This window comes from Prionailurus viverrinus, chromosome B4, assembly GCF_022837055.1.
Source record: "Prionailurus viverrinus isolate Anna chromosome B4, UM_Priviv_1.0, whole genome shotgun sequence".
NCBI classification, from domain to species: domain Eukaryota; kingdom Metazoa; phylum Chordata; class Mammalia; order Carnivora; family Felidae; genus Prionailurus; species Prionailurus viverrinus.
The window spans coordinates 55,819,949-55,844,406 of record NC_062567.1 but is presented as its reverse complement, the minus strand read 5'-3'; the positions used below and the strand labels follow the sequence as shown (position 1 = coordinate 55,844,406).

The 24,458-nt window shown below is 36.4% G+C and overlaps 1 protein-coding gene across 4 annotated transcripts in view; it reads left to right on the top strand.

Moving 5' to 3' along the window:
- LMNTD1 (lamin tail domain containing 1) overlaps nucleotides 1–19,230 on the top strand; it is a 43,240-nt gene extending 24,010 nt beyond the window's left edge. For all 4 annotated transcript variants that reach the window (XM_047865735.1, XM_047865733.1, XM_047865734.1 and 1 more), the window contains 2 exons: nucleotides 14,295–14,350; nucleotides 18,588–19,230. In XM_047865735.1, the coding sequence (XP_047721691.1) occupies nucleotides 14,295–14,310 (16 nt within the window). In that variant the 3' untranslated portion in view covers nucleotides 14,311–14,350; nucleotides 18,588–19,230. The remainder of the gene's footprint in view (nucleotides 1–14,294; nucleotides 14,351–18,587) is intronic.
- The last annotated feature ends 5,228 nt before the right edge of the window (nucleotides 19,231–24,458 follow it).

Genomic DNA, 24,458 nt, shown 5'->3' with positions numbered 1-24,458 from the left:
GCTAATATTCCTGTGTGTGTGTGTGGTGTGTGTGGCACATCTTCTTTATCCATTCATCAGTTGATGGACACTGGGGCTCTTTCCATAATTTAACTATTGTTGATAAAGCTGCTGTAAACATTGGGGTGCATGTGTCCCTTCAAATCAATATTTTTGTATCCTTTGGGTAAATACTTAATAGTACAATTGCTGGATCATAGGGTAGTTCTATTTTTAACTTTGTGAGGAACCTCCATACTGTTCTTCAGAGTGACTGCACCAGTTTGCATTCCTACCAACAGTGAAAGAGGATTCCCCTTTCTCCACATCCTCACCACAGCTTTGTTTCCTGTGTTGTTAATTTTAGCCATTCTGACAGGTGTGAGGTGAAGTCTTATTGGAATTTTGATTTGTATTTCCCTGATGATGAGTAATGTTAAGCATCTTTTCATGTGTCTGCTAGCCACCTGTGTGTCTTTTTTGGAAAAATGTCTATTCATGTCTTCTGCCAATTTTTAACTGGATTATTTGGTTTGGGGATGTTGAGTTTTATAAGTTCTTTATATATTTTGGATACTAACCCTTTATCAGATAAGTTAGATGTCAAAGTCCCCTAATATTATTATATTACTATTAATTACTTTCTTTATGCATATGTTATTAGCTGCTTTATGTGTTTGGCTGCTCTCATGCTGGGTGCATAAATATTTATGATTATTATGTCTTCTTGTTAAATTGTTCCCTTTATAATTATATAGTGTCTTTCTTTGTCTTCTGTTGTAGTGTTTGTTTTAAAGGCTATTTTGTCTGATGTATATTGCTACCCCAGCTTTCTTTTCACCTCCATTTGCATGATAAATGCTTTTCAATCCCTTCACTTAAAAAACATTTTTTAACGTTTATTTATTTTTGAGAGACAGAGATAGAGCACAAGCAGGGGAGGGGCAGAGAGAGAGGGAGACACAGAATCAGAGGCAGGCTCCCAGCTCTGAACCACCAGCACAAAGACCGATGTGGGGCTCAAACCCACGAACTGTGAGATCATGACCTGAGCCAAAGTTGGATGCTTAACCAACTGAGCCACACATGTGCCCCTCAATCTCTTCACTTTTAATCTGCATGTGTCTTTAGGTCTGAAATGAGTCTCTTATAGGCAGCATATAGATGGGTATTGCTTTTTTATCCATTCCATCACCCTATGTCTTTTGACTGGAACATTTAGTCCATTTACATTCAAAATAATTAGTGATAGGTATGTGTATTTATTGCCATTATGTTACTTGTTTTATGGTTGTTTTGTAGTTCTCTGTTACTTTCTTCTCTTGCTCTCTTCTTTCACAGTTTGCTGGCTTTTTTTTAAGTTTATGTATTTATTTTGAGAGAGAGAGAGCACACATGAGTTGTGGAGGGGCAGAGAGAGAAGGAGAGAGAGAATCCTAAACTTTCAGCACAGAGCCTGATGTGGGGCTTGAACCCATGAACCATGAGACCATGATCTGAGCTGAAAACAAGAATCAGATACTTAACTGACTGAGCCACCCAGGTGCCCCTGCTGGCTTTTTTAGTGATACGCTTGGATCCCTTTCTTCTTATTTTTTGCATATCTATGAATGATTTTTGATTTGTTATCACTACTAGGCTTATATATACCATCTTATGCATATATAGCAGTCTATATTAAGGTGACAGTCACTAAAGTCTCAACCCATTCTTTACTCCTCCTTCTCCCACATTTTAGGCATATGGTATCATATTTTACATCCTTTTATTTTGTTAATATCTTATTATTATAGATAAAAATACCTTATTTTTATAGATACACTTAATTTTAATGCTTTTGTGCTTTTTACTTTTCTTACTCCTACTTATGGTCTTTCCTTTCCACTCAAACATCCCCTTTAACATTTCTCGTTGGCCTGGTTTAGTGGTCATGTATTCCTTTAACTGTTGTTTGTATGGGAAACTCTTTAAGTATTTTTCTGTTGTGTTAAGATGATAGCCTTCCTGGATAGAATATTCTTGGCTGTGGGTTTTTTTCATTCAGCACTTTGAACCTATCATGCCACTCCTTTCTAGCCTGCAAGGTCTCTGCTGAAAAGTCCACTGTTAGCCTTAAGGGCTTGTATGTAACTGTTTTCTTTTCTTTTTGGGCTTTTAACATTCTCTCTCACTACTTTTTGTCATTTTAATTACTATATGTCTTGGTGTGGACCTTCTTGGTTTGATTTTATTGGGGGCTCTCTGTTCCTCCTGGATCTGGATTTGTTTTCTTCCCCAAATTCAAGAAGTTTTCAGCTATTATTTTTCAAATTTTCTGCATTCACTCTCTTTTTTTTGGATCCCTATAATGCAAATATTACTTTTGATGGTGTCACTGAGTTCCCTATGTCTATTTTCATTTTTTATTATTAGTTTTCTCTCCTGTTCAGCTTGATTGCTTTCCATTACTCTGTTTCCTAGGTCACTGATTCATTCTTGAGCTTCCTCTAGTCTATTGCTTATTCCATCTAGTGTAATTTTAACTTTGGTTATTGAGTTTTTCATCTCTGATTGGTTCTTTTTTGTTTTCTCTTTCTTTGTTGAGGGTATTACTGATGTTTTCTACTCTTTTCTTCAGTCCAGTGAGTATCTTTGTGACCATTACTTTAATTATCTAGCAGGCATATTACTTATCTCTGTTTTATTTAGCTCCCATGCTCTGATTTTGTCCTGTTCTTTCATTTGGGACCTAATCCTCTGTCCCCTCAGTTTGTCTAACTCTCTGTGTATGTTTCTATATGTTAAGAAGATCAGGTATGCCTCCTGCTCTTGAAAGTAGTGGCCTTATGAAGAAGATGTCCTTTGAAGACCTGCAGTGCAGTGTTCCCTGTTACCAGAACCTGGCACTTCAGGAGTGCCTGCTAGGTTGTGTGTGCCCTACTATTGTGGCTGACTCACATTTGCCTTCATTCCAGTTATTTGCAATGACTCTCTGCTATTTGTGGTCAGTGTTTGGTCTCTGTATTGTTAGTGGGCCAGTCTGAGGCCACCCTTGGGCTTGAGTTGAGTCAGACCTGTTGTATGCCAGCACTTCAGTAGCACTGAACTGCAAAGCTTTCTTTTGTGTTGCCCACTGAGAAGCTTTTGCTGGTAGTCAGAACCTGTAGTCAGTCGTAATATTTGCCCCCAGACTACCAGACTACTGTGGGCTTCAGTTGGACTGGTTTCTATCATTATCTTCCCCTGTCCCAGGAGTTACTTTGCAGTGGTCCTGGCCCCTGCTGGGGCTCTTTGTACACTGCAGGCTTGTGGCACCAGTTTGGATGGGCTCCAGCCAAGGGTATATTAGAGGAGATAGTCTACAGGAAAATGTGGGAGTAGACTGTGGTGCCTGCAAAGACCATCCTGGTCTGCTGTGGGAGGGGCCTTACAGCCACCTGGGAAAACTGCCAAGGTTCACCAGGTTGAAGGGGGCAGATCTGCAGAAGCTCACAGGGACCTGGCATGCAGTATTAGTAGGGTTACCTCTGCTGTGGTAGGGGACCATTAGCCACTTTGGAGAACTCCTCCAGAGGCTGCGTGCAGGGGAAGGTCCATAGAAAAGCCCAGGAGTGAGGTATACTTTTAGTAAGCTAGGTGGAGTGTGTTGGCACTGCACTGGTTCCCACAGGTGTCTGTATATCTAGGCTGGGGGACTGGGGAGGGAAATGGCACCCACCAGGTCTTTTGTTCTTGGAGTAGTTGACCAAAGATCCCTGCGTCTCTAGCACATACTCTGAGATTAGTAAATAAAATCTTCTTCTATATTTCAGGCATTTTTCAAACTGCTGCTTCTATACTATGTCTTAGCAGGGCTGTTTGCTGTTCTGTCCCTAAAAGAGCAGAGACTCCATCCTCCCAGCTCTCCCAGAGCTGAGTCACTGATTTTTAAAATTCCACTGATTGTTAGGCACCTGTGGTTTTCAAAGCCAAACGTTTGGCTTCCCATGTGGGTTCCCTGTGCCTGAGGTGCCTGGTATGGGGTCTGGTCCTCTCCCTGTCTCTATGCTGGTGGTATCCCTCCCTCCCTGGGACAATCCCATGGTTCCATTTGGCTCCCAACCATGTCTCCATCCTTCCTACCCTCTTTGATATGGCCTCTTCTTTACATTGAGCTGTGGAGAGTCTGTTCTGCCAGTCTTCAGGTGGTTTTCTTGGTTATTTGCACTCTAGGTGTATCCATGGGACATGGTGAACTTAGGATACTCCTACTCTGCTATCTTCTGCAGAAGTCCTATACTATTTTCTTATGTTATTAAATTGACTAGGTTCTCTGGTATATTATGGAAGAGTTCCAGTAAGCATGACCATCTTTGGCTTGTTTCTATTCTTGATAATAGTGTTTCTAAAGCAATAGCAAGATGTTTGCCAAAAGTTACCACTTATCATTTGGTCTGCTGAGAATTTATTCCCATAGGAATTAGCAGAAATATAGGGGAGTGTTCTGCATGGAAACTGGATGGAAATCACAAGATGCACAGAAGGTCCAGTTAATGTAGTGGATTAACAGATTATTAAATGATTAAATAAGATATGAAACTCATTCTCTCCCACTGAATGTTCACAACAAAGTAGAACACACACATACACACATACACACACACACACACACACACACACACACACTTGTATGAGGAAAGTATTCCTGGCAACTATGGAGTTATGAGAGAGGGTTTCATCAAAGCCCCCTACCAGGAAAAAAAAGCCAAAAATTGTGAATAGAATCTCCTTAAGGGGCGCCTGGGTGGCGCAGTCGGTTAAGCGTCCGACTTCAGCCAGGTCGCGATCTCGCGGTCCATGAGTTCGAGCCCCGCGTTGGGCTCTGGGCTGATGGCTCAGAGCCTGGAGCCTGTTTCCGATTCTGTGTCTCCCTCTCTCTCTGCCCCTACCCCGTTCATGCTCTGTCTCTCTCTGTCCCAAAAATAAAATAAAACGTTGAAAAAAAAAATTTAAAAAAAAAGTCCTTTCACCTGTCCTACACGGGGTGTGGGGGCATCCACTGGCCCTTCACTTTAAATCTCTTTCCATAATCACTCTCATCTTCTCTTTTAGAAGCACAGTTCCTCCCATACCTTCAGAGATCACCACAACTTCTTTCAAAAGGCTGTCAAGATATCCTACCCTATCATAAGAGAAATCTGATGACAGATACTGAAATAATAAATTTTCATCTCATTATAAGTCCCATTAATATTCCCATTTCACAGCTAAAAAAGTAAGTGATAGAGCTAGAAAATTTCCCCTCTTTGAAATTTTTTTAATACTATAAAATATATAAAGTTGCAACACAGTCCTCTTCCTACTTCAACTGAAAATGTTAATATGTTGTCATATCTGCATCAGCTATTTTCTGTTTTAAAATAAATACTGCTTATAAAGCAGAATCCCCCGTAGTTCCTTCTGTGGTCCTTGTCTCCTCCACCTCTCCCTGAAGCAATATACCTGAACTTGGGTGTTGGTGTTGGTGGTGGTGCTTGTATTGTGTTGTTGTTCACCTCAAATCTAACTTGAAATTCTGAAATTTTTCTGCTATGAACTGTGGAAGCTCAGAAAACTTTTCTGTTGCTACTAATATGTCTTCCAAACCTAGAATACATCATTCCTTCTACAAAGAATATGTATTAAAGACATGTTATCAACAAAATTAAACTATTTCTTTACCTTAATAGAAGAATTGAAGGGACACTGAACAAAAGAAAGAGGGAAAGAATATTGACATCTTGGTAAAGCCCATACCATAAACAATTTACTCAAAAATGGCTGATTGCCTATAATAAATCATAGTGCTAAGCACCACAGACACAAAAATAAGGCACTCTCTTTCTGGGAAGAAAAACAAATAGTAAAGCAACAAACATAGTAAGGTAGTGACTTACAAATATTTTTGACCATAATCCACAGTAAGAAATATGGTTTACATCATTACTCAGTATACATATATACATGTACATGTGTAACTGACACAAAAGTTTCAAAAGGCAGTACTTAATTTTCTGAGTTGTTTGTATTTCCTACTGTATTCTATTTCATTTTTTAGTACCTGTCATGACCCTCTAAATTTACTTCATTACCAATAAATGGGACAGGATCTCTGTTCAAAAAACATTGTTTTAGAAACGTTTATAAAGTGACATGAAAGCAATTGAAAAGGCAACTCAAAGGAGATAGTATTTGAACTATGATATTGAAAGATGTATAGAAGCTATTCAAGTTTAAAATAAAGTGGGCAAAGCATTCTGAATAAAAGAAATAGCATATTTTAAAAACATATGGAGATAAAAATAAATTCTATGTGTCTAGAGAACAGTGAGAAATTGCATCCAACTGAAATATATGTTGAGATGTTAGTCTGGAAAGTTTGGTGGGGACTATAAAAGTCTTTGCACACCATTATGTGAAAGAGTTTGGACTGTATCAGATAGCTAGGAGGAGACACTGATGGTTTATAAGCAGGTGGCTCATATAGGTAGACCTATTTTTGAAAGAACTTTGAAAACTATATCAGAAATGATATGGAGTAGGAAAAATCTATACCTTCAGCCCAGCCCTCTATTCTGAACTCGATTCATGAGGCCAATTACCTATAATTTCCTGGATGCCCCATGAGTGTCTCATTCCCAACATTTACAAAATTTACCTCATCATCATCTCTCCCTTAAAGTTTGTCAATCCACTTTTTCCCCTTATCTCAGCAAATGCCATTCAGAACCCCAGGACCTGAGAATCTTTCTCTATTCCTTTTTTTCTCAACTCCCACCTATAATTAACCACAGAATCTTGTTTATTTATCTTAAATTACCTCTTCACTTTTCATGCTTAAATATTTTCATTTTCCCTCCCAACATCCTCATGATGAAGTTCAAACTCATGAAATTACGTAAGTATCTTGTAGCCTGACCCAGCCTATCTCAACATTCATCTTGCACTCTGTGCCTCAGCCAGCTTGAAGTTTCTTCAGTTCCTCCAGCATACCATAACTACCCCTAGGCCTTCACAAGTTCTGTCACTCCTCTCTTCACCTAGATAAATATTCTCCATTCTCAACATTTCCACTTATATGTAATTACCTCCAAAAAGCCCATCTTCTGGCCTCCACCAAATTAGTTTTATGTTCCTTATATGTATTCTCTTAGCATCCTATACTTCCCCTGTCATACAAAGCCCTTATAGCACTCTACTATAAATTCTCTTTATCGCTGGACTATAAACTCTAAAAGGATAGAAATAACTTTTACACTGCTTACCTTGTCCCCTGCACTAAGCTTAGTGCATGACCCATAATAGTTGTTTAATACATGTTTTCTGAAGCACAGACAGAAATGGAGACACTGAAAGTTTTTAAGCAAGCATCTCATAGATTTAGATATATGTTTTAAAGAAAATTTTAGAAGCAATGCTGAAAATGTTGTGTTGTAGAAAATATTCCAAAAGCTAGAAAGGAAAGAATTGGGGGAAGAAATGAAAGGAAAGAAAAACAAACCAGATTATAAAAAGAGATTAGGAAAACGTAGGTCTAATAAAGTTGTAATTTGAGTTCCACAGGAAAAGAAGTGAAAGATTGGGGCAGAAGTAACATGTAAATAAATAATGAAAAAAATTGTCAAAAATTGGTGAAAGACACCAAGTCACAGAATCATGAAAAATAAATCCCAAGCAGCACAAATCCAAAGGGAACACCAATGTATATTATAATAAAACTTCAGAAAAGCAAATAACAGAAGTTAGAAGATGATGGAATGATATTGTCAATGTGTTATATACTAAAAGGACTACTAACCTAGAGTTCTATACCTAGCAAAAGTATACTTCAGAAAGTGAAGGTAAAATAAAGGCATTTTCAGGTAAACAAAACTAAGAGAATTCATCGACAGCAAATCCAAGGTCAGGAAATACTGATAGAAGTACTTCAAGAAGAAAGCAAGGATGTACAGAGATGAAGGACAAAATGAAGAAAAATGGAAAGAGTCAAAGATGGATAAACATAAATGAATATGCACTATACAAAACAATACAAATTGTCTTGTAGGGGTTAAAATTTATATAGAATTTAAATACATAACAACTGTATTAGTTTTCTAGGGCTACTGTAACAAAGTACCACAAACTTAGAGGCTTAAAACAACATAAATATATTCTCTCACAATTCTAGAGACCAGAAGTCTGAAATCACAATGTTCATAAAGGCTATACTCTCTGAAGGCTCTGGAGGATTATCTTTCCTTCCCTCTTCTTAGTTGGCACTCCTTGGTGGTCCTTGGCTTGTAGATAGCTTGTAGATGGCTTTTTAATGGCCTTCTCTCCTAAGTATCTGTGTCCATATTTCTTTCTTCTTATGAGGGCACCAGTTATTGGGTTACAGTCCCCCCTAATCTAATATGACTTCATCTTACTTAACTACATTTGCAAGGACCCTATTTCCAAATAAGGTCACATACACAGGTTCCTGGGGTTAGGACTTCAACATATATTTTGGGGGGACACAATTTATAACAACAGCAATAATACATAATTTGGGAGGGGAGTAAATGGAATTAAAGTACTCTAAATTACATGTTTTGTCCAGTAAGTTGTAAAAATTATAGTTTATAGTAGTCTTTAGTAAATCAAGGATTCAAGTTGTAATCTAGGATAGACACTAAAAGAATTATATAATAATGTCATGTTTATGGTCTGACATATGTCATAGTTTCATTATCATTCAGTCAAAATATATTCTAATTTCTAATGTGATATCTTCTTTGATATATGGATTATTTGGGGATAATACCTCACAAATAAAGTGGGTTTATTTCAGAAATGCAAGGTTGGTTTGAGCTTTGAAAATTAATCAAGTCACCTTACATTTTAGAGATTAAAAAAAATTTGATGTTTATTTTTGAGAGAGAGACAGATGAGTGGAAAAGGAGCAGAGAGAGAGTGGAAAAGGGGCAGAGAGAGAGGGAGACACAGAATGTGAAGCAGACCTCAGGCTCTGAGCTGTCAGCACAGAGCCCAATGTGGGGCTTGAGCCCACGAACCACAAGATCATGACCTGAGCTGAAGTTGGACGCCCAACTGATAAGCCACCCCGGTGCCCCATAACCTTATCATTTTAACAGAATAAAGAGGAAAATCATATAGCCATCTCAAAGATATAGAAAAAGCATTTGATAAAATTAAATAGCCACCCAGGAAGAAAGAACCTTAGAAAATTAGGACCAGAAAGAATTTTCTCAATCTGATAAATGTTATATATAAGAATGCTAAAGCAAATTGCCATAACTAATGGGGAAGATATGAAAGTTTTCTCTTTGAGATCCAGATAGACAAGAATTCTCTCTATGGCAGTTTCTGTTCAACATTACACTAGAAGTCTGGATGCAATAAGGCAAAAAAAATATATCTGGATATACAAATATCCCATTACTTTATAATCTAAAAATTCCATTCCCAGGAATTTTATATGCCTAACAAATATATACATAAGTATACAAAAAAAATACAATAACTATCATAGCAACTGCATTTGTTTTTTAAACAAAATTGTAATATTTATTTGTTTTTGAGACAGAGAGAGACAGAGCATGAGTGGGGGAGGGCAGAGAGAGAGAGAGAGAGGGAGACATGGAATCCGAAGCAGGCTCCAGGCTCTGAGCTGTCAGCACAGAGCCTGACGTGGGACTCGAACTCACAAACCATGAGATCATGACCTGAGCCGAAGTCGGATGCTTAACTGACTGAGCCACCCAGGCACCCCATAACAACTGCATTTGTAACAGTCAGAAACTAAGAAGCAATCCAATTATTCATCAGTAATATAATGGATAAATTATGATCTATTAATACAACCCCATAAACAATGAAAGTGGATGAACTACTGCCAATGAAATAACATCAGTGAACTTAATAAACATAATATTGAGCAAAAGATGCCAGACAAAAAGGAATACATGTTGTATGATTCCATTTATATAAAATTCAAAAACATACAAAATTAAACCATGGTGTTAAAGATCAGAATAATTGTCTCTGGGAGGAGAGGAGTAGTACTTGGAGGCTACACAAACTGCTTCTAGAAAACAAACAATCCTCTACTTCTTGATCTGAATAGTGTTTACATGTATCACTGTTTTCTCACTGTTTTCACCATGCTGTGCAGTTATGACTTGTGAACTTTTCTGCATGTTAATTATACTTAAATAAAAGTATGTTATACTTAGATAAAATATTTTTTTTAGAAACTTGATGACAACAATAAAGGAAAATTAGAAAGGAGAAGTAAGCAGAGTTAGTTACAGTAATGAGCACTGACATCTTATATCTTGACAAGGAAAGAGAAAGGAAATCTTAAAAAATAGATTGATGAACTCAAAATGAGTGTTAAGAAAGCTTATTTAAGGTAGGAGAAAAATAGTCTTATCTGAAATAAGTCTAGGCCTATTATTATATTGCAGCATGTAGGGATTTGATTTTAATATAGTTCATCATAGCTTAGTCATGTCCAGGAATATCTCTGGCAGAGATGGCTAATTACTGCCCCTAAACCATCATTCCTTCAGATACACAATGCACAAGTCCAGGGAAACCTCAACAGGCTGCAGCTGCCATCTTTCAGGTCAGAGATGAAGCTGTGAGTTTGATGTTAGGATGGAAAAGCCACACTAAATGCCCTGGATCAGCACATCTCCAGGCTAAATGAGAGAGAAATAATTTTGTTTAAGCCCTTGTTAAGTTGTGTCTAAACCAGATGGCCTACACCACATCACTACCATTTAATTTCACTTAAAAAGCTACTTGTTAAAAAGAAAACAAAAGTCACATCTAAAAAAATATTAAGACAATTAAGTACATTTAAATGTAGAATTAATATTAAATATTGACAAGTCATTGTTCTTCCCTTGTGTCATTAATTGTGTTCTTTTTGTTGTGGTTATATTGGTTGTTCTTAGATTCATACAAAGATCTTAATTTTTCAATGGTTCTGTGATATAAGCATAGAGAGATCATGCAAAGTGGCAAAATATTAACTAGTGAAGCTGGGTGACAGATATTCATATTTGGTTGTATTATGCTTTCATGTTTTCTTTGTTTCAAATTTTTCACAATAAAAATTTGAAAAAAATAAACATTTCTGATATAATGTGGTATGCCCTTGGAGCTATTAGCACACAGATGCAAGGCATGAGGACACCATGAAGGAGGTGCACTTAGGAAGGTTAACCTTTGACAAAGCAGATGTGTTTGCATTGTGTTACCACTGTTTCTCCTAGGCCTAGAGAGAATTTGCATTCTTTTTGCTGAGATTACCTCACAGAATGTGGACAACACTGTCAGTCTTCTTCTGTAGCTCAGTTAAGTGGCAGGAATTAGTATGAAGATAGTATCTTATAGACATTGTTTTAAGCAGGCAGTGTGGTGTGTGCGATTTAAATTTAATGTACCTTATTTGCATGCTGTCTGATACCCTTTGCCTATCATCTGTGATCCATATTGAACCCTGTAGTGGGATTCATTTTAATTGTAGACTCTACAACTACAACTGTCTTCCAGACAATGTTATTATAGTAATAATAATAATAACAACAATGTTCCTTTGTTTCTGAAGACGGCAGAACCACACTATAAAAGCCAATCTGTTAGAAAATAAAGGAAACTAGAACATAGATAACATGCAAGAATTAAACATTTAAAATCTCACCACTGTAAGCTCTATATATCATAAGATCACATTTATGGAGTTTTACTTTAGTTGGACTGTAGGCAAGTTCTCATTACAGTTCAATAGGTCTGGCTTGTCTGTGCTGGGATCAAAGTATTTCTTCCCTATAAGAACATATTTCTAATCCATAATAATAACCAAGGAAAAAATACAAGTTAGAAATAAATTATCTTTAAGTATCCTCTATATAAGTTCTTTGTTCTCTATATTGATGTTTATACTTGTATCACATTATTTACATTTATCGATTAAGAATTTGGAATGTTGAGTGTTACATCTCTGGTTTTTACTTAATGTTATATCCATCTATCTATGTATCTATCTATCTATACACACACATACATAGTACTAATCAATAATATAATTAGAAATTATATGAACTGATATGTAGGGGATAAAATCTGACTATCCTTTAGAATAGCAAAGGCCAATTACTTGGACCTCTTACACATAGACTGAGTAGAAAATAATTAGTTGAAGGAACACTGAAAACTGTCAAGGGTTTCTGTCCAATTTTTTGTTATCAAAATAACAGCATCAAAAAATCAAGAACTTTTTTATAAAGGAAATTATATCACATCATGTATTCAGAGGTAATGATTTTTCTTTCTGTTGCTTGCTTTCAGAAAATTTATACTATAACATCACCATATTCCTACAGGACATTTTTCTAAATAGTAGACAAATAAAACCATTTATATGTCTCTTCTTAAAGGTGAAATAAAGTTTTTTTTTTAATAATCATACAAAGAATTTTAAGATATTAGTTCTAATGACAGAATGATTGGATAACTTCATGGCTAGATCTGTTATCTAAAAACAATTCAACATTATAAGACAGAAGTATTTTAAAGTAATTTACCTTTAGTTATGAAATATTATAATCTCATTTATGGAAAAAAATAATTAGTGAACCATTTTTTCACACAAGTAAGAAATACTATTTCAGGAAGTCAGAGTATTGTAAGATTAAAATTACTAGGGGGGCACCTGAGTGGCTTAGTTGGTTAAGCATCTGACTCCTGACTTCAGCTCAGGTCATGATCTTAAGCCCAGAGTTGGGCTCTGTGCTGGCAATGCAGAGCCTGCTTGGGATTCTCTCTCTCCCTCTCTTTCCAACCCTCTCCTGCTAATGCAAGTGTTCTCTCTCTCTCACTCTCTCCTTCTCTCAAAATAAATAAACAATAATAAAGTTACTAAGGCTGAATGCTTCGGGCTCAAATAACCATCAAGAAATTGCCATCACTCACTGAAATTGAAATAAACACCACTGCTACTGATAATTCTGTCATTAAATTCCAAGAAATTATAGATGGGAATTTTTTTATAAATATTTTTATCTCTAAAATCAGTACTTTGTTGGCTGAAGAACAAGTTTTCAGGGTGCAATTCAAAACCTCCATCCTCAGGCCACTCAGTTTGGAAAGACATACATAAAATATTCACGAGGTTTGTTTCATGCCAATAAATTGCTCCAGAAGGTGAGAAATGATGAGCTAGATTCTTACATCTGAGCCACTGTCTCTGGTATGGAAAATACCTTAGAAACCTATTCATGCCCCAGGTCCACAACTTACTATTCAGAAAGTTTTCACTGTGATGAGCCAAATAGCATGCTGACTCATTGGATTCAGAAACCTATTAGTGACTAAGAGAATCACTGTGTTAACCAGAAACACCCTGCATTTTTGTTCATCTTTCTTTCAGATCACACTTTCACATCCAGCCTCTGGATATTGTTTCTTTGTAATCAAATACTGGCAATTTAACTTGATAATTCTGAGCTTTCAGAGAAAAAGAAAGTGTTAGATATAACTGAGTAGCTTTTCCTGTAGTTGTTTTTTTTCCAGAGGAGCTCATTATTGTCTGTACTTTGAAAATTATTTTGCCTTCTTATCTTTTATTTTACAGGAATAAAAGAACATCTCATTTCTGGGCTAGAACTAATTGGTACTTGGTATTATTCAATTGAGTGCTATTTCAGTTTGATACTCTCATTTTCTATGTAGAAATTAAACAAAGTGACTTTCAATGGCTGCTTAAGTATATAGAAGTGAAGGAGGCCACCATATCTCTCACCTCATTCATCACCGGGGTGAAGTTAGCTAAACTGAGAGGCTAAGCATCATTTACTTCTGTCCACACACCATCTCATGCCTGCCTCCTGATGCAGCCTGATTTCTGTACCTCCCTTCACTAGCTACTTCATTATTATGGCAGCTGTGAGTGTAGAAAATAGAGAATTTGAGGAATTTTACAGGCTGGTAAAATTACCCCGCAATCTCAGTTTTTAAAAATATATCTTTCAGATGGATATTTCTTCTCTCAAAGTTTTGATTAATTATGTCTTGAAATATAAGTTTCCTTTTAAAATGATTCACTGAAAACTTGGGCTTAATAATCACACAATACTCTTCAAGTAGTTTTCAAACCCCTTGTTTAAAGTTACCATTAAATAATGTCCTTAAACTTTAGATTTCTTCTTCAAAGAAAGAAAATTCTTTTTTATAGTTTATTCTAAGATTTGTTTTAATGTGAAAAAATCACTGCTTGGAATATTGGATTCTCAATCTCTCTCCTTTTGGCGGGGGGTTTGCAGGGACCACGAAAAATAAGACATCTGAGTTACAAAAGCAATAGGCAACGAACTTAAAGGTAAGTAACAGTATTGCAAATTTTCCTTCTCTGCAAAAAAATAAGAAGACTAAAATAATTTGTATAAAAAGCCATCAGAACATGGATTGTTCTCATATATTCTATAGTCTTTAATTTTCTGTTAAATATTTATGTTGCTTTTGGATGCATCAGTTTTTATCTTCCCTGTTGTATGATAAACTTTCTAAGAATGGGAAACAAGGAAATTTCACATCTTTACTTTTTGCCCTATATCCTCATGTTATCCTTATTGGTGGATAAGTAAGGACAATTAGAATCCAGAGTCACTTCAAATATTCAAAAAACGTTCTGCAACTATACCAATACATTTTGGTTCCTATGAGCAACAGATTACTAATAGCATAACAAAAATTGTTCTGGTTTAAGAGATTGCAGATGCTCTATAGTTTTATGTCTCTTAAATGGCAATGAAAGGGAGGATTAGGAACTCTGACCTCTGCTATTCAGTTGATAAATGACCCTGTATCATTTAACCAGTCACTTTCTACATTGCCTCATCTTTTTCATGATATTAACAGCTAAGTAATTGAGGAAGATCTCAATGGCTTTCTGTTTTGTTGGTGGTTGTGTTTAAAGTGTTCCCCAAAGAGCTGATGACAAGTGATTTTTTGTGGTCAAGGATTCCTTTTGGTCAATATTCTTCTCTAGTTTACATCCTTTGCTGCTCTAGTGCATAACTGATCTATTTATATGTTTTCTTGCTCTTTTTTTATGAGTAGGCTTTATGTTTATTCCTTGGTTTAAGAATAAAGCTGGAGCCACCTGATCCCTAACTTGTTAGTATTCTAGACCCTACTGGCAGAAATGGCCTAATTTTACCACTTCACACAACCTACTGGCCTTTCATAGTGCCCCCTACAACTCACATCTGTGTACCAACCTTTCAGTTTTTCTTAGATTGCTCAGCTGGCCCAATTTATTTCAGCTTGTCTCTCTAGATTTTCTCTAATCATCATCATCTTCTATTTTTCTGAATGTCACCTACTCTTTTACAAGTCTACTTTTACTCTCTATTTTTGTAGCATCATTACCCTTGAGCTTCCAACTTCCTAAAAATATGGTGGCCCCAACCTCCCTGTTCTTCTGAGAAGCTTTCTTCTCAGACACTTATTATAGGAATTCAGGAATGTAGAGATTTCTTCAAAACACCTCATTTTAGAGCAACTGAAGTCTGTAGAGACAAGTTACCAAAATTCACCTTATGTTTAAACTTTAAACATAATGGATATACATATCCATATGTATATATATATACATATACATATAATGATGGTTTGGTTCTGAACCACAGAACCAAAACTAAATCTAAGGTCTTTTAACTGCAGAGAACTGGAGAATCCAGCCTTGATCCCCACTGATATCATTCCTGCCCTCAGAGGTCTACCTTCCCTGGGACCCATTTCCTCCAGTTGATATAACCCTGAGCAGAGTGTAGTTGAAATGCAAAGGAGAGAATCTAAAATCCACCACAGACATTACCAACCAGCACTTCTACAATTCAATTACCTTTCATTTCTGTAGCCAGGAAAGAATTATACCACATATAAGTTGGAAAGTGGACATGTTATTATATATAAAAACAAGGATTTGTTGTTTTTGGGTTTGGTTGGGAGAAAAATTTTTGAATCCTCTTATTGGATATTGGATAATATAATTTTGGGAATGGTTTTTGGCCTCTGTTGGTTTTTTTCAGTTCTTATTTTGCTTAACCACCATGGTCACAAATTTGTTCATTGATTCCCCTCTGTAGGAGATTCTTTGGTAGGCTTGATTTTTTTTCCCACCCTGTTTTGAAAAGTTTCAGGTGGCTTACAGTTTTCTCAGAGCCTCCACCCCCATCTGGTGATATCTTTAGGACTGACCATCAGTGTGCTCTCAGAATATTTCTGAAGACTTTATTGGGAGAAAAATTTTACTGTATCTGTCAGTGAATAAATTTTATATGGTAGTCAGCTCTTAGGCCAGAATGTCTGTTTATGGAAAATTGTTCAGAGACTAAGTCATCTTTCCGTTCTCATTGATATTCATGACCTTTCCTTGGCGACTTATAATGCCATATGCTCATATAGCATTTCATGGTTTTCACATTATCTTGTTTGAGCCTATGAAGTAGATAGGCTGATATTATCTCGTTTTATGGTTGAAAACACTTTAGCTCAGAGAGATTCAGTGACTTGCCTAAAGTCACTTAGATAGTAAGTGACAGAGTTAAGACTAGAATCCTAGCATTAAGATTGTCTTTGTCTTATTGACCCCCTCCCAACTCATCTGAAAGGAAAAATACCTCTTCTTATTTAGAAGTAGAAATAGGAAAGAGACATTTTTACTCACAGGAAAAAAAAATAAGAGTTGGCTACCATGAGAATCTTAAGACTGCTCCATACAGCAGAAAAGATTCAGGTCTTATTTCCAAAACTGCTAATTTAACAGACTGCTAATTGTTGGTACAAACAGCAAAGCAAAGTTCATTCTCAGGGATCTTTGACTGCTAATCACATTTTTGTGCTACAACTGATTAAAACCATGCAGTTGTACTTGGAGTCACAGCTCTCAAATGCTCTTTGCTCAGTACTTTGCAAGGAATGTGTGGGAGTTCTGCTGTGTGACTAATGGGCAGTGTAGGTGGGTGATGCCACAGAAGTTACAGAAACAGAAATTTCCATGAGTTAGAGTTAGAGAACTCTGGAATGACCAGGTAATTTCCCTGTGTCTGCCACCTGCCATATGAACTCTCAGACTTGCCAGGAGACACTGAGGAATCTAGGGTAGAAAATAGAGAGGGGATAAAGGGTAGGGACAGAAGCAGGATTTGTTACCTATCGCCAGCACTGTCCTCAAGAGTATCCAATTGCTTAGGACCTGACAAGAAAGCACCAAAATTTGTAAACACAGGATATTAAATTCATAATTGGTAACAGTGCCTATACCTAGGAGGCACTCCTAGTAAAGTACTGGTGATGGAGTCCTTCTGTGAACTAACCTATGTTCACATATCTCTTAGTGTTCTGAATGGCCCAAAGTGGACATGAGATGAACTTCTAGCCCTCCAAAGAAACTTCTTTGGGACCCTGACAAGAACCATCCATAACAATTTCTCCTCCTGGGGTCACTTTTTTGTGAGCAATGAGTCCATATTTAACAGCCCGGAAAGAGGGACTAATATTTAACACTCCTTAATGTGAAACCTTGCTAAAGAAGTCTTAAAAATCTAATGGTTACATTTTCTGGTGTCAAATGTTTTTATTTTTTAATCTATACTTAGTTGTATATTCCTGCCATTTACTCATTAGTATTTTTTTCCTATCACCTCTCAAAGTGTTATGTTTCCAAAATTCTTCAGTTGAAATGTCATGAATATTTGTTTCCCACAACCTCCTTCCTTCAAAGTCTGCTTGACACCCTGTTCTCTGTCTTCCCAGCCTAATCTTACTGTGTCACAGTTAGGTTGTAAGGAGGGAGTAAAAAGACCTGCAATCTATATTCACACTGGGTCAGAGGTATTCCAGAGTTTAAAGAAAACTAGATGCTTATGCAAACATCTCCAGTTCCACTTTCATAAAGGAGACATAGAACATAAACATCTCAGAGTGTGAGGTCTCCTTCTGACTCCTAGAGAAGACTGAAGCAGTTGCATACACAGAGAAAGGAAACTTTCCCTTTTTATTACATTTTTATGTTTTATCTCATATATTTTAAATCCAGGAAACATCTTAGATATTTAATGAAAAAGATAGTTAGATAATATTCAGGTACCATCAAGAAGGAAATGAAGGGCACAAACATTTAGAAATGGCTCATCAAACTGGTTGCCTCAGAACAATTTTGATCTTCATATTCAAGGCCAGAAGTAAACAATATCCATGACCAGCTAATGAAATAGGTATGCTGCTTAAGAATCAAAGAGCCCCTACATCATAAATCATCATTAAAACTGTAACCTAAATAAGCACACGTTACAGAGTTGAGTTAGAAAAGAGAAAAAAATGAATCCTTTCACCTTGGTGAAAGTTGAGGTATCACAAAATAATTTCCTCCCTCCTATTATTGTCCTTCATCCCTGAGTAAGTTCAAGATCCGCTATTTCCAGGGCTTGATTTAAGATTAAGCTGAAAGAAAGACTTTAAATATCTCTCCTTTATATTCTATAACAATTTCAGCATATTTAACATCTGTGTTATATTTCACCATGCACTGCCATTATTTTATTTTTCATCAGGACAATAATATTCAAATCTAGAGAATACAAGGATACCCAACATGTCACAGCCAGCCTTTCACAAGGGAGAAGAAGCCAGCAGCAAGCAAGAAAATGGTTTATTTTAGAAAAGATAATTCCTCAGGACTTTACGGTAACCATTTCTTAAAGAAGGAGATAAAGTTTGTGATCAAGTTAAACCATTTGTTTTCTAGGCTGTAAAAAACATTGGTCAAAAGCAAAAGCATCCCAGTTTTCACTTTATGCATATAATGTTCCCCAATAACTAATTTCAGTCTTTTATAACCTGCCCAGCTCTTAGGTCTACCATTTCTGCCATTTCTGCAGGTGTATTTTCTAAAAGCATGTTTCAGAAATTCTGAATCTGTGGTCTGATTCTTTACACTTGGAATCTGTTCTGTATCATTAAAGCACAGATTAATTTAGCTTCCTAATGACTGGAAGTAATAGGTGATGTTTCTATGGAGTAACTAGTTGGGTGTTTTTAAACCCGCCTACACTTACCCCAAATTCATCAAAGATAGTGTCTTTTAGGTGCAGTACTAAGTCCCAAATCTCATGTATATGAAATATCAAGAATGTTTCAATTAAATAATCTGATGGAGCTACTTTTTTATTTGACCATTCTTACTCCTTATTCTCTGATAATCTTATTCTATACCTGCCACAAGTATAGAATTTGAAAAATAATGAAATGTACTCATTTTTAATGTTGACCCTCTTTGTAGTCAGAAGGTATGATTGCTTCAGTTTCTGAGAACAAATCCCATCTATATCATGTAACCCTGCATAATTTAATTTAACTTACATTGATTTATGTGTATTTATATAACTTGTGAAGAAAAATGGGGCATACACAGTCCTGGAATGTGAGGAGTGAGAGAAGTATGGATTTTTCCCAGTATCTGTTTAAAAAAATAAAGAAAAGTAGGGGCACCTGGGTAGCTCAGTCAGTTAAGCATCCAACTTCGGCTCACATCATGATCTCACTGCTCATGGGTTCGAGCCCCGCATCAGGCTCTGTGCTGACAACTCAGAGCCTAGAGCCTAGTTTGGATTTTGTGTCTCCCTGTCTCTCTGCCCGTCTCCAGCTCACACTCTGTCTCTGTCTCTCTATCAGAAATAATAAACATTAAGAAAGAAAGAAAAGTAAAATAACCCCAAAATCCATCCAGTGGTGACTACTGAACTGTTTCATTACATTCAAACACCAAGACTAAAAATATCTTATTTTTAAAAAGTCATATACCAAAGCACTCAAACATATACCAATATTCATAGCAGCATTATTCACAATAGCCAAAAAGTGGAAACAACGTAAGTGTCCATCAACAGATGAATGGATATTTTAAATGTGATATATGCATACAATAGAGTATTATCCACCCATTAAAAAATGAAATTCTAATATATAATACAACATGAGTAAACCTCAAAAATGTTAATGCTAAGTGAAATAAGCCAGACACAAAAGGGTAAATATTCTATGATTCTATTTATCTGAGGTACCTAGAAGAGGCAAACTTACAGAAGTGGAAAGTATAATAGAATTTACAAGAGACTAGAGGAAAGAGTTAATGCGAAGTTATATTTAATGGGTATAGAATCTATATTTGGGATGATGAAAGCATTCTGGAAATAGTGATGATGGTTGCACAATATTGTGAGTGTATCCAATGCCACTGAATTATAAGTTTAAAAATAGTCAAAATGATAAAAAAAAAAAAACCTTTAATAAAACTGATTAGTTTTTCCAAGGTGAAAAGTAAAAGTCATATGCATGTCTAAAGCATCTGAGAAGATATACATTGCTTAACAAAAAAAATTGTCAGATATTTTTGGGTTTAATATAAAAAGGATTCACATTAACCCCTGCATAGTGATGCAGCATAAATATTTTCTAGTCACCAGGCCACACTGATCACATTATTTCCTCATTCTTTGGACATTTAGGAATAGACTTGCCATTTTCACAAAATTGCCAATAATACTTTATGCTACTTTGAACTATTAAGTAGTATCTTTGAATCGTGTGTTGGCTAAATTGTGTAGGCTGTTCTGTCTTTTTCATGGTTACTATAGAAATTGTGTAGTCCTGGTGTTATGAGAAGACCACAGGGCATCAGAGTGCACAATAAAAGTTAACTTATTTCATGGTTTACAATTTCTTCCAGCTGTCCCCTTTTGTGATTATCATGTTAACATTGAGAGTATAAACATACAACCAAAAGGGTTCTGGTAACTATAGCCAATAAGCGATCTCACCCATAACAGATTTCCAACCTCCTTCCCTCAAAGATTTGGATAGAAACACATGAAAGAAGTGGCATGTAAGCTTCAGGTGTTTCCAATTATTTCCCTCATATGAGCAAAGGTTTCCTAATGGAAAACACGTTTCAGCTCAGATAGTTTTCCTTATATTTAAAGATTATGTAGTTTCAGAAGAATTTCATCTACATATTCCTAATTCATCGACACTTCATCAATAACATAATATCTCCTTCGATCATTTCCTCTCTGGGTGGTTGAAAATATGGTACATTTAAGGACTGTTTACTTTTGCAAAGTGCACTTTTGGAAAGTGTATAACCTTTTGCCCCTGCAAAAAAGAGAAATAAATGCTCAGTGCTGGGATTTGTAGTAGATTCCTTGCCAGTTAAGTCACCACAGAGTGTTCTAGTACAATGCCTCAACTATCTTCCTGTACAGGAACTGTCAGTTTCTGTCCAGAATGGTATACGTGGGGGAAGATAGACCCACCTTTGCTGGTGTAAATCATTTACTGCCTAAATGTTAACACTCAGGCAAGCCTATTTAAGGATTACAAAAAGAGAATGTGGATTTGGAGCATTTTGTTTTCCTAAGCTTCTGTGAGTGAAAGTTACAACATTGATCATTTAGGCTTCAGCAGCCTTACATAGCAGTGAGCTTTATCTCACAGTTTCAGAAATTTCCACTTCATTGTTTCCTTCTGAAGGTTAGCAGCACCACTCTGTAATTACTTACAAACAGAGGACTGTAGGACTTGTGAGGATTATTTCATAAGGCATTTGAATAATGACACTGCTAAACAACATTCACTGTTTAGGGAAACAAATTCATCTACAGGTGAATGAGCCAGATGAATTACAATGAAAAAGAAATCCTAAACCCTACTTACTGCTGAATATTTTCCAAAATAGGTGAACATTTCAAGCCCTACCCCAGCACATTCTGTCTGCCCCTTCCTCTCTCTCCTTCTCTCTCTCTCTCTCTCTCTCTCTCTCTCTCTCTCTCTCACACACACACACACACACACACACACACACACACATACACTTTATGATTTTGGCAAGAAATAATGAAAAAAATTGTGAAAAGATAAACACTGCTCTGATGATGAAGTGTTTTTGGTTAATTGCCAATGAGTTTTGACAAGGAAGCCAAATTTTCAGATCAGTATCAGGGCTAGAGTTCTTTTAGGAGGTAAACTCCTGCTACTCTTAGCACTTGATCCCAAGTCCAAGTAGAGGAGGCATTAGATTCTAACAATCTGAGCAAGTTTTAAATGTATAGCAATAATACAACTTTGCACTTAGAGAATGTAAATGGTTACCACTCATTTATGTTTATATACATATGGACTTGAAATATATCTATATAGACATATTCATAACATATTCATATTCTTTGGAATACATTAAAAGACAAACTAGATACAATTATAAATTTTGTTTTATTTTTAAAGTTTTACCTTCCTAATATTTTACTTTTCTTAGGCTAAAGACAGTTTCAGTAGGTTGAATGCCATGAAATTACCAGCCTGTTGTTTATATTTTACCACAGTATGAGAAAATGTAAAACTTGTGAAATTGTTTGAAAGCAGTATTGTCTGATCTACCCATGTTCTGTATGTGTCTGTATTGTGTTCCTGAGAAAGGAGAAAGTTTTCTCTAAATAAGAGGTTAGTGTGATGGCCAGGCAGCCAGATTTTGCCTTAATATCAACAGATTGCAAGGATGAGTGATAAATACTCTTCCCTACCTTCTACTTGTTTTGCACATTAGATTTTACAGTAGTCAACTAATAATTAGAGTTAGGTCAAGAAGGAGGAACATAATAACTGTGAGTGGAAATATCATAGGAAATATTTTTCAAGGTCATTTCTCATAATTCCTGCTCTGCTGAAAACAGGGCAACTATAAAAAGCTTGGAGATGGGTGTGGGTAGGAGAACATCCCCTCCCAAGATAGCTCATCCAAGTGGCAGGCCTCTCCATGAGGCAGCTTGGGCTCCCTCATACAAGGTGTCTAGGTTCCAAGAGTGAGTGCCCCAAGAAATAGGAAGTGGAAGCTACCAATTTCTTAAGACCTGGCTGCAGAAAATGACACAGCATCACTCTGCCATGTACTATTAGTCAAGGAGCTATGGAGCCTATATTCCAGGGGAGAGGACATAGATACCACTTCTCTGTCGGAGGCCTAAGAATATTGTGGCCTTGTTTTAAAACCAGCACTACTTGTAAATCACCAAGAAAATACATACTTCTTTTCAATTTGATCTTGCCTTTTTTATCGCAGTTGGGAATGTGTGCCCCAATCTTGGAAAATAAAATATATCTCCTAGTTAATCTGGTGGACCAGTTGAATCCTGCTATTTCAAAGAATCACAACAAAACAGCAAGAAACTTTATTTGGGTATATTGTGAGCAAGGGACACCTGTTTAAATATTGCCTTGAAACAGTAATAGGCTGTAGAAATTGTAAATTACCTCTTAATTTCTTGCACCACCTGTCTTGGACCCCTCAACATCTTTCTCTCTTTAAATCACTAAAATATATGTGGATTAGCTAGAGATACATTTTGAAGGGCCTGTAGTTGTATTTTAGTTAGTTTGTATTTTGTAGGCTCATTTTTCCCTGTCATGCATTCTTAATCACCAAAATTTTTTAATGTTTATTTATTATTGAGACACAGAAAGAGACAGAGCATGAGCAGGGGAGGGGCTGAGAGAGAGGGAGACACAGAATCTGAAGCAGGTTCCAGGCTCTGAGCTGTCAGCACAGAGCCCAACGCGGGGCTCGAACTCACGAACCATAAGATCATGACCTAAGCCGAAGTTGGACGCTTAACCGACTGAGCCACCCAGGTGCCCCAGTCATCAAATATTTTTTGAGCAACTAGTATTATATGCTAAACACTGGAATTTAAAAGATACATGATTCATGGTTTTATGGGACTCATAGGCCAGTGGAAAACATACTTGTAACAAAAAACAAAAAAATCAAAGACATACTACAGTAAAGCTAAACACAACATCTCGTGGGTTCTTAGAGAATGAAGAATACCAGATAGGTGCCATGGAGCTGATTTAAAGAGAAAAGTAAAGATACTTCAGGCAAACGGAGAAAAGAAAAGTTAATCGGCACATGCAGCAAATAAATGGAAGGCGCTGGGTGTTTTGAGAAATGGCTGTTTATATTGGTGCTCATAGAATATGGAATGAAAGGAAAAACAAGGAAATAAGGCTTGTAAGGTAGATTGAGCCAATCCTGAGCTTTGTGTTCTGGGGCCAAGTGTTTGAACTTGCTCCCTTACGTTAGAGAAGGGACATAGTAATTCCAGATTTGCCTTCGGAGTCTGTCAGTACATTGGAAAGTGAGAGATGGAGAAAGAATTTGTTCCACTGTAATATGATGACTATTTTTCTAAGAAACCTTAACTTTTCCAAACTCACTTTTTATAAAACTTGCTTTAAAACAAAAAAATAAAAACAAAATTTTTTTTCAGTAAGAAATAAAAACATGGAGTATAGCATTTCTGGCTACACATATATAGTTATAAAACTTGAAAGTCATTGAGCGAATGCAGTGTTTGATTACATCTAGCTTT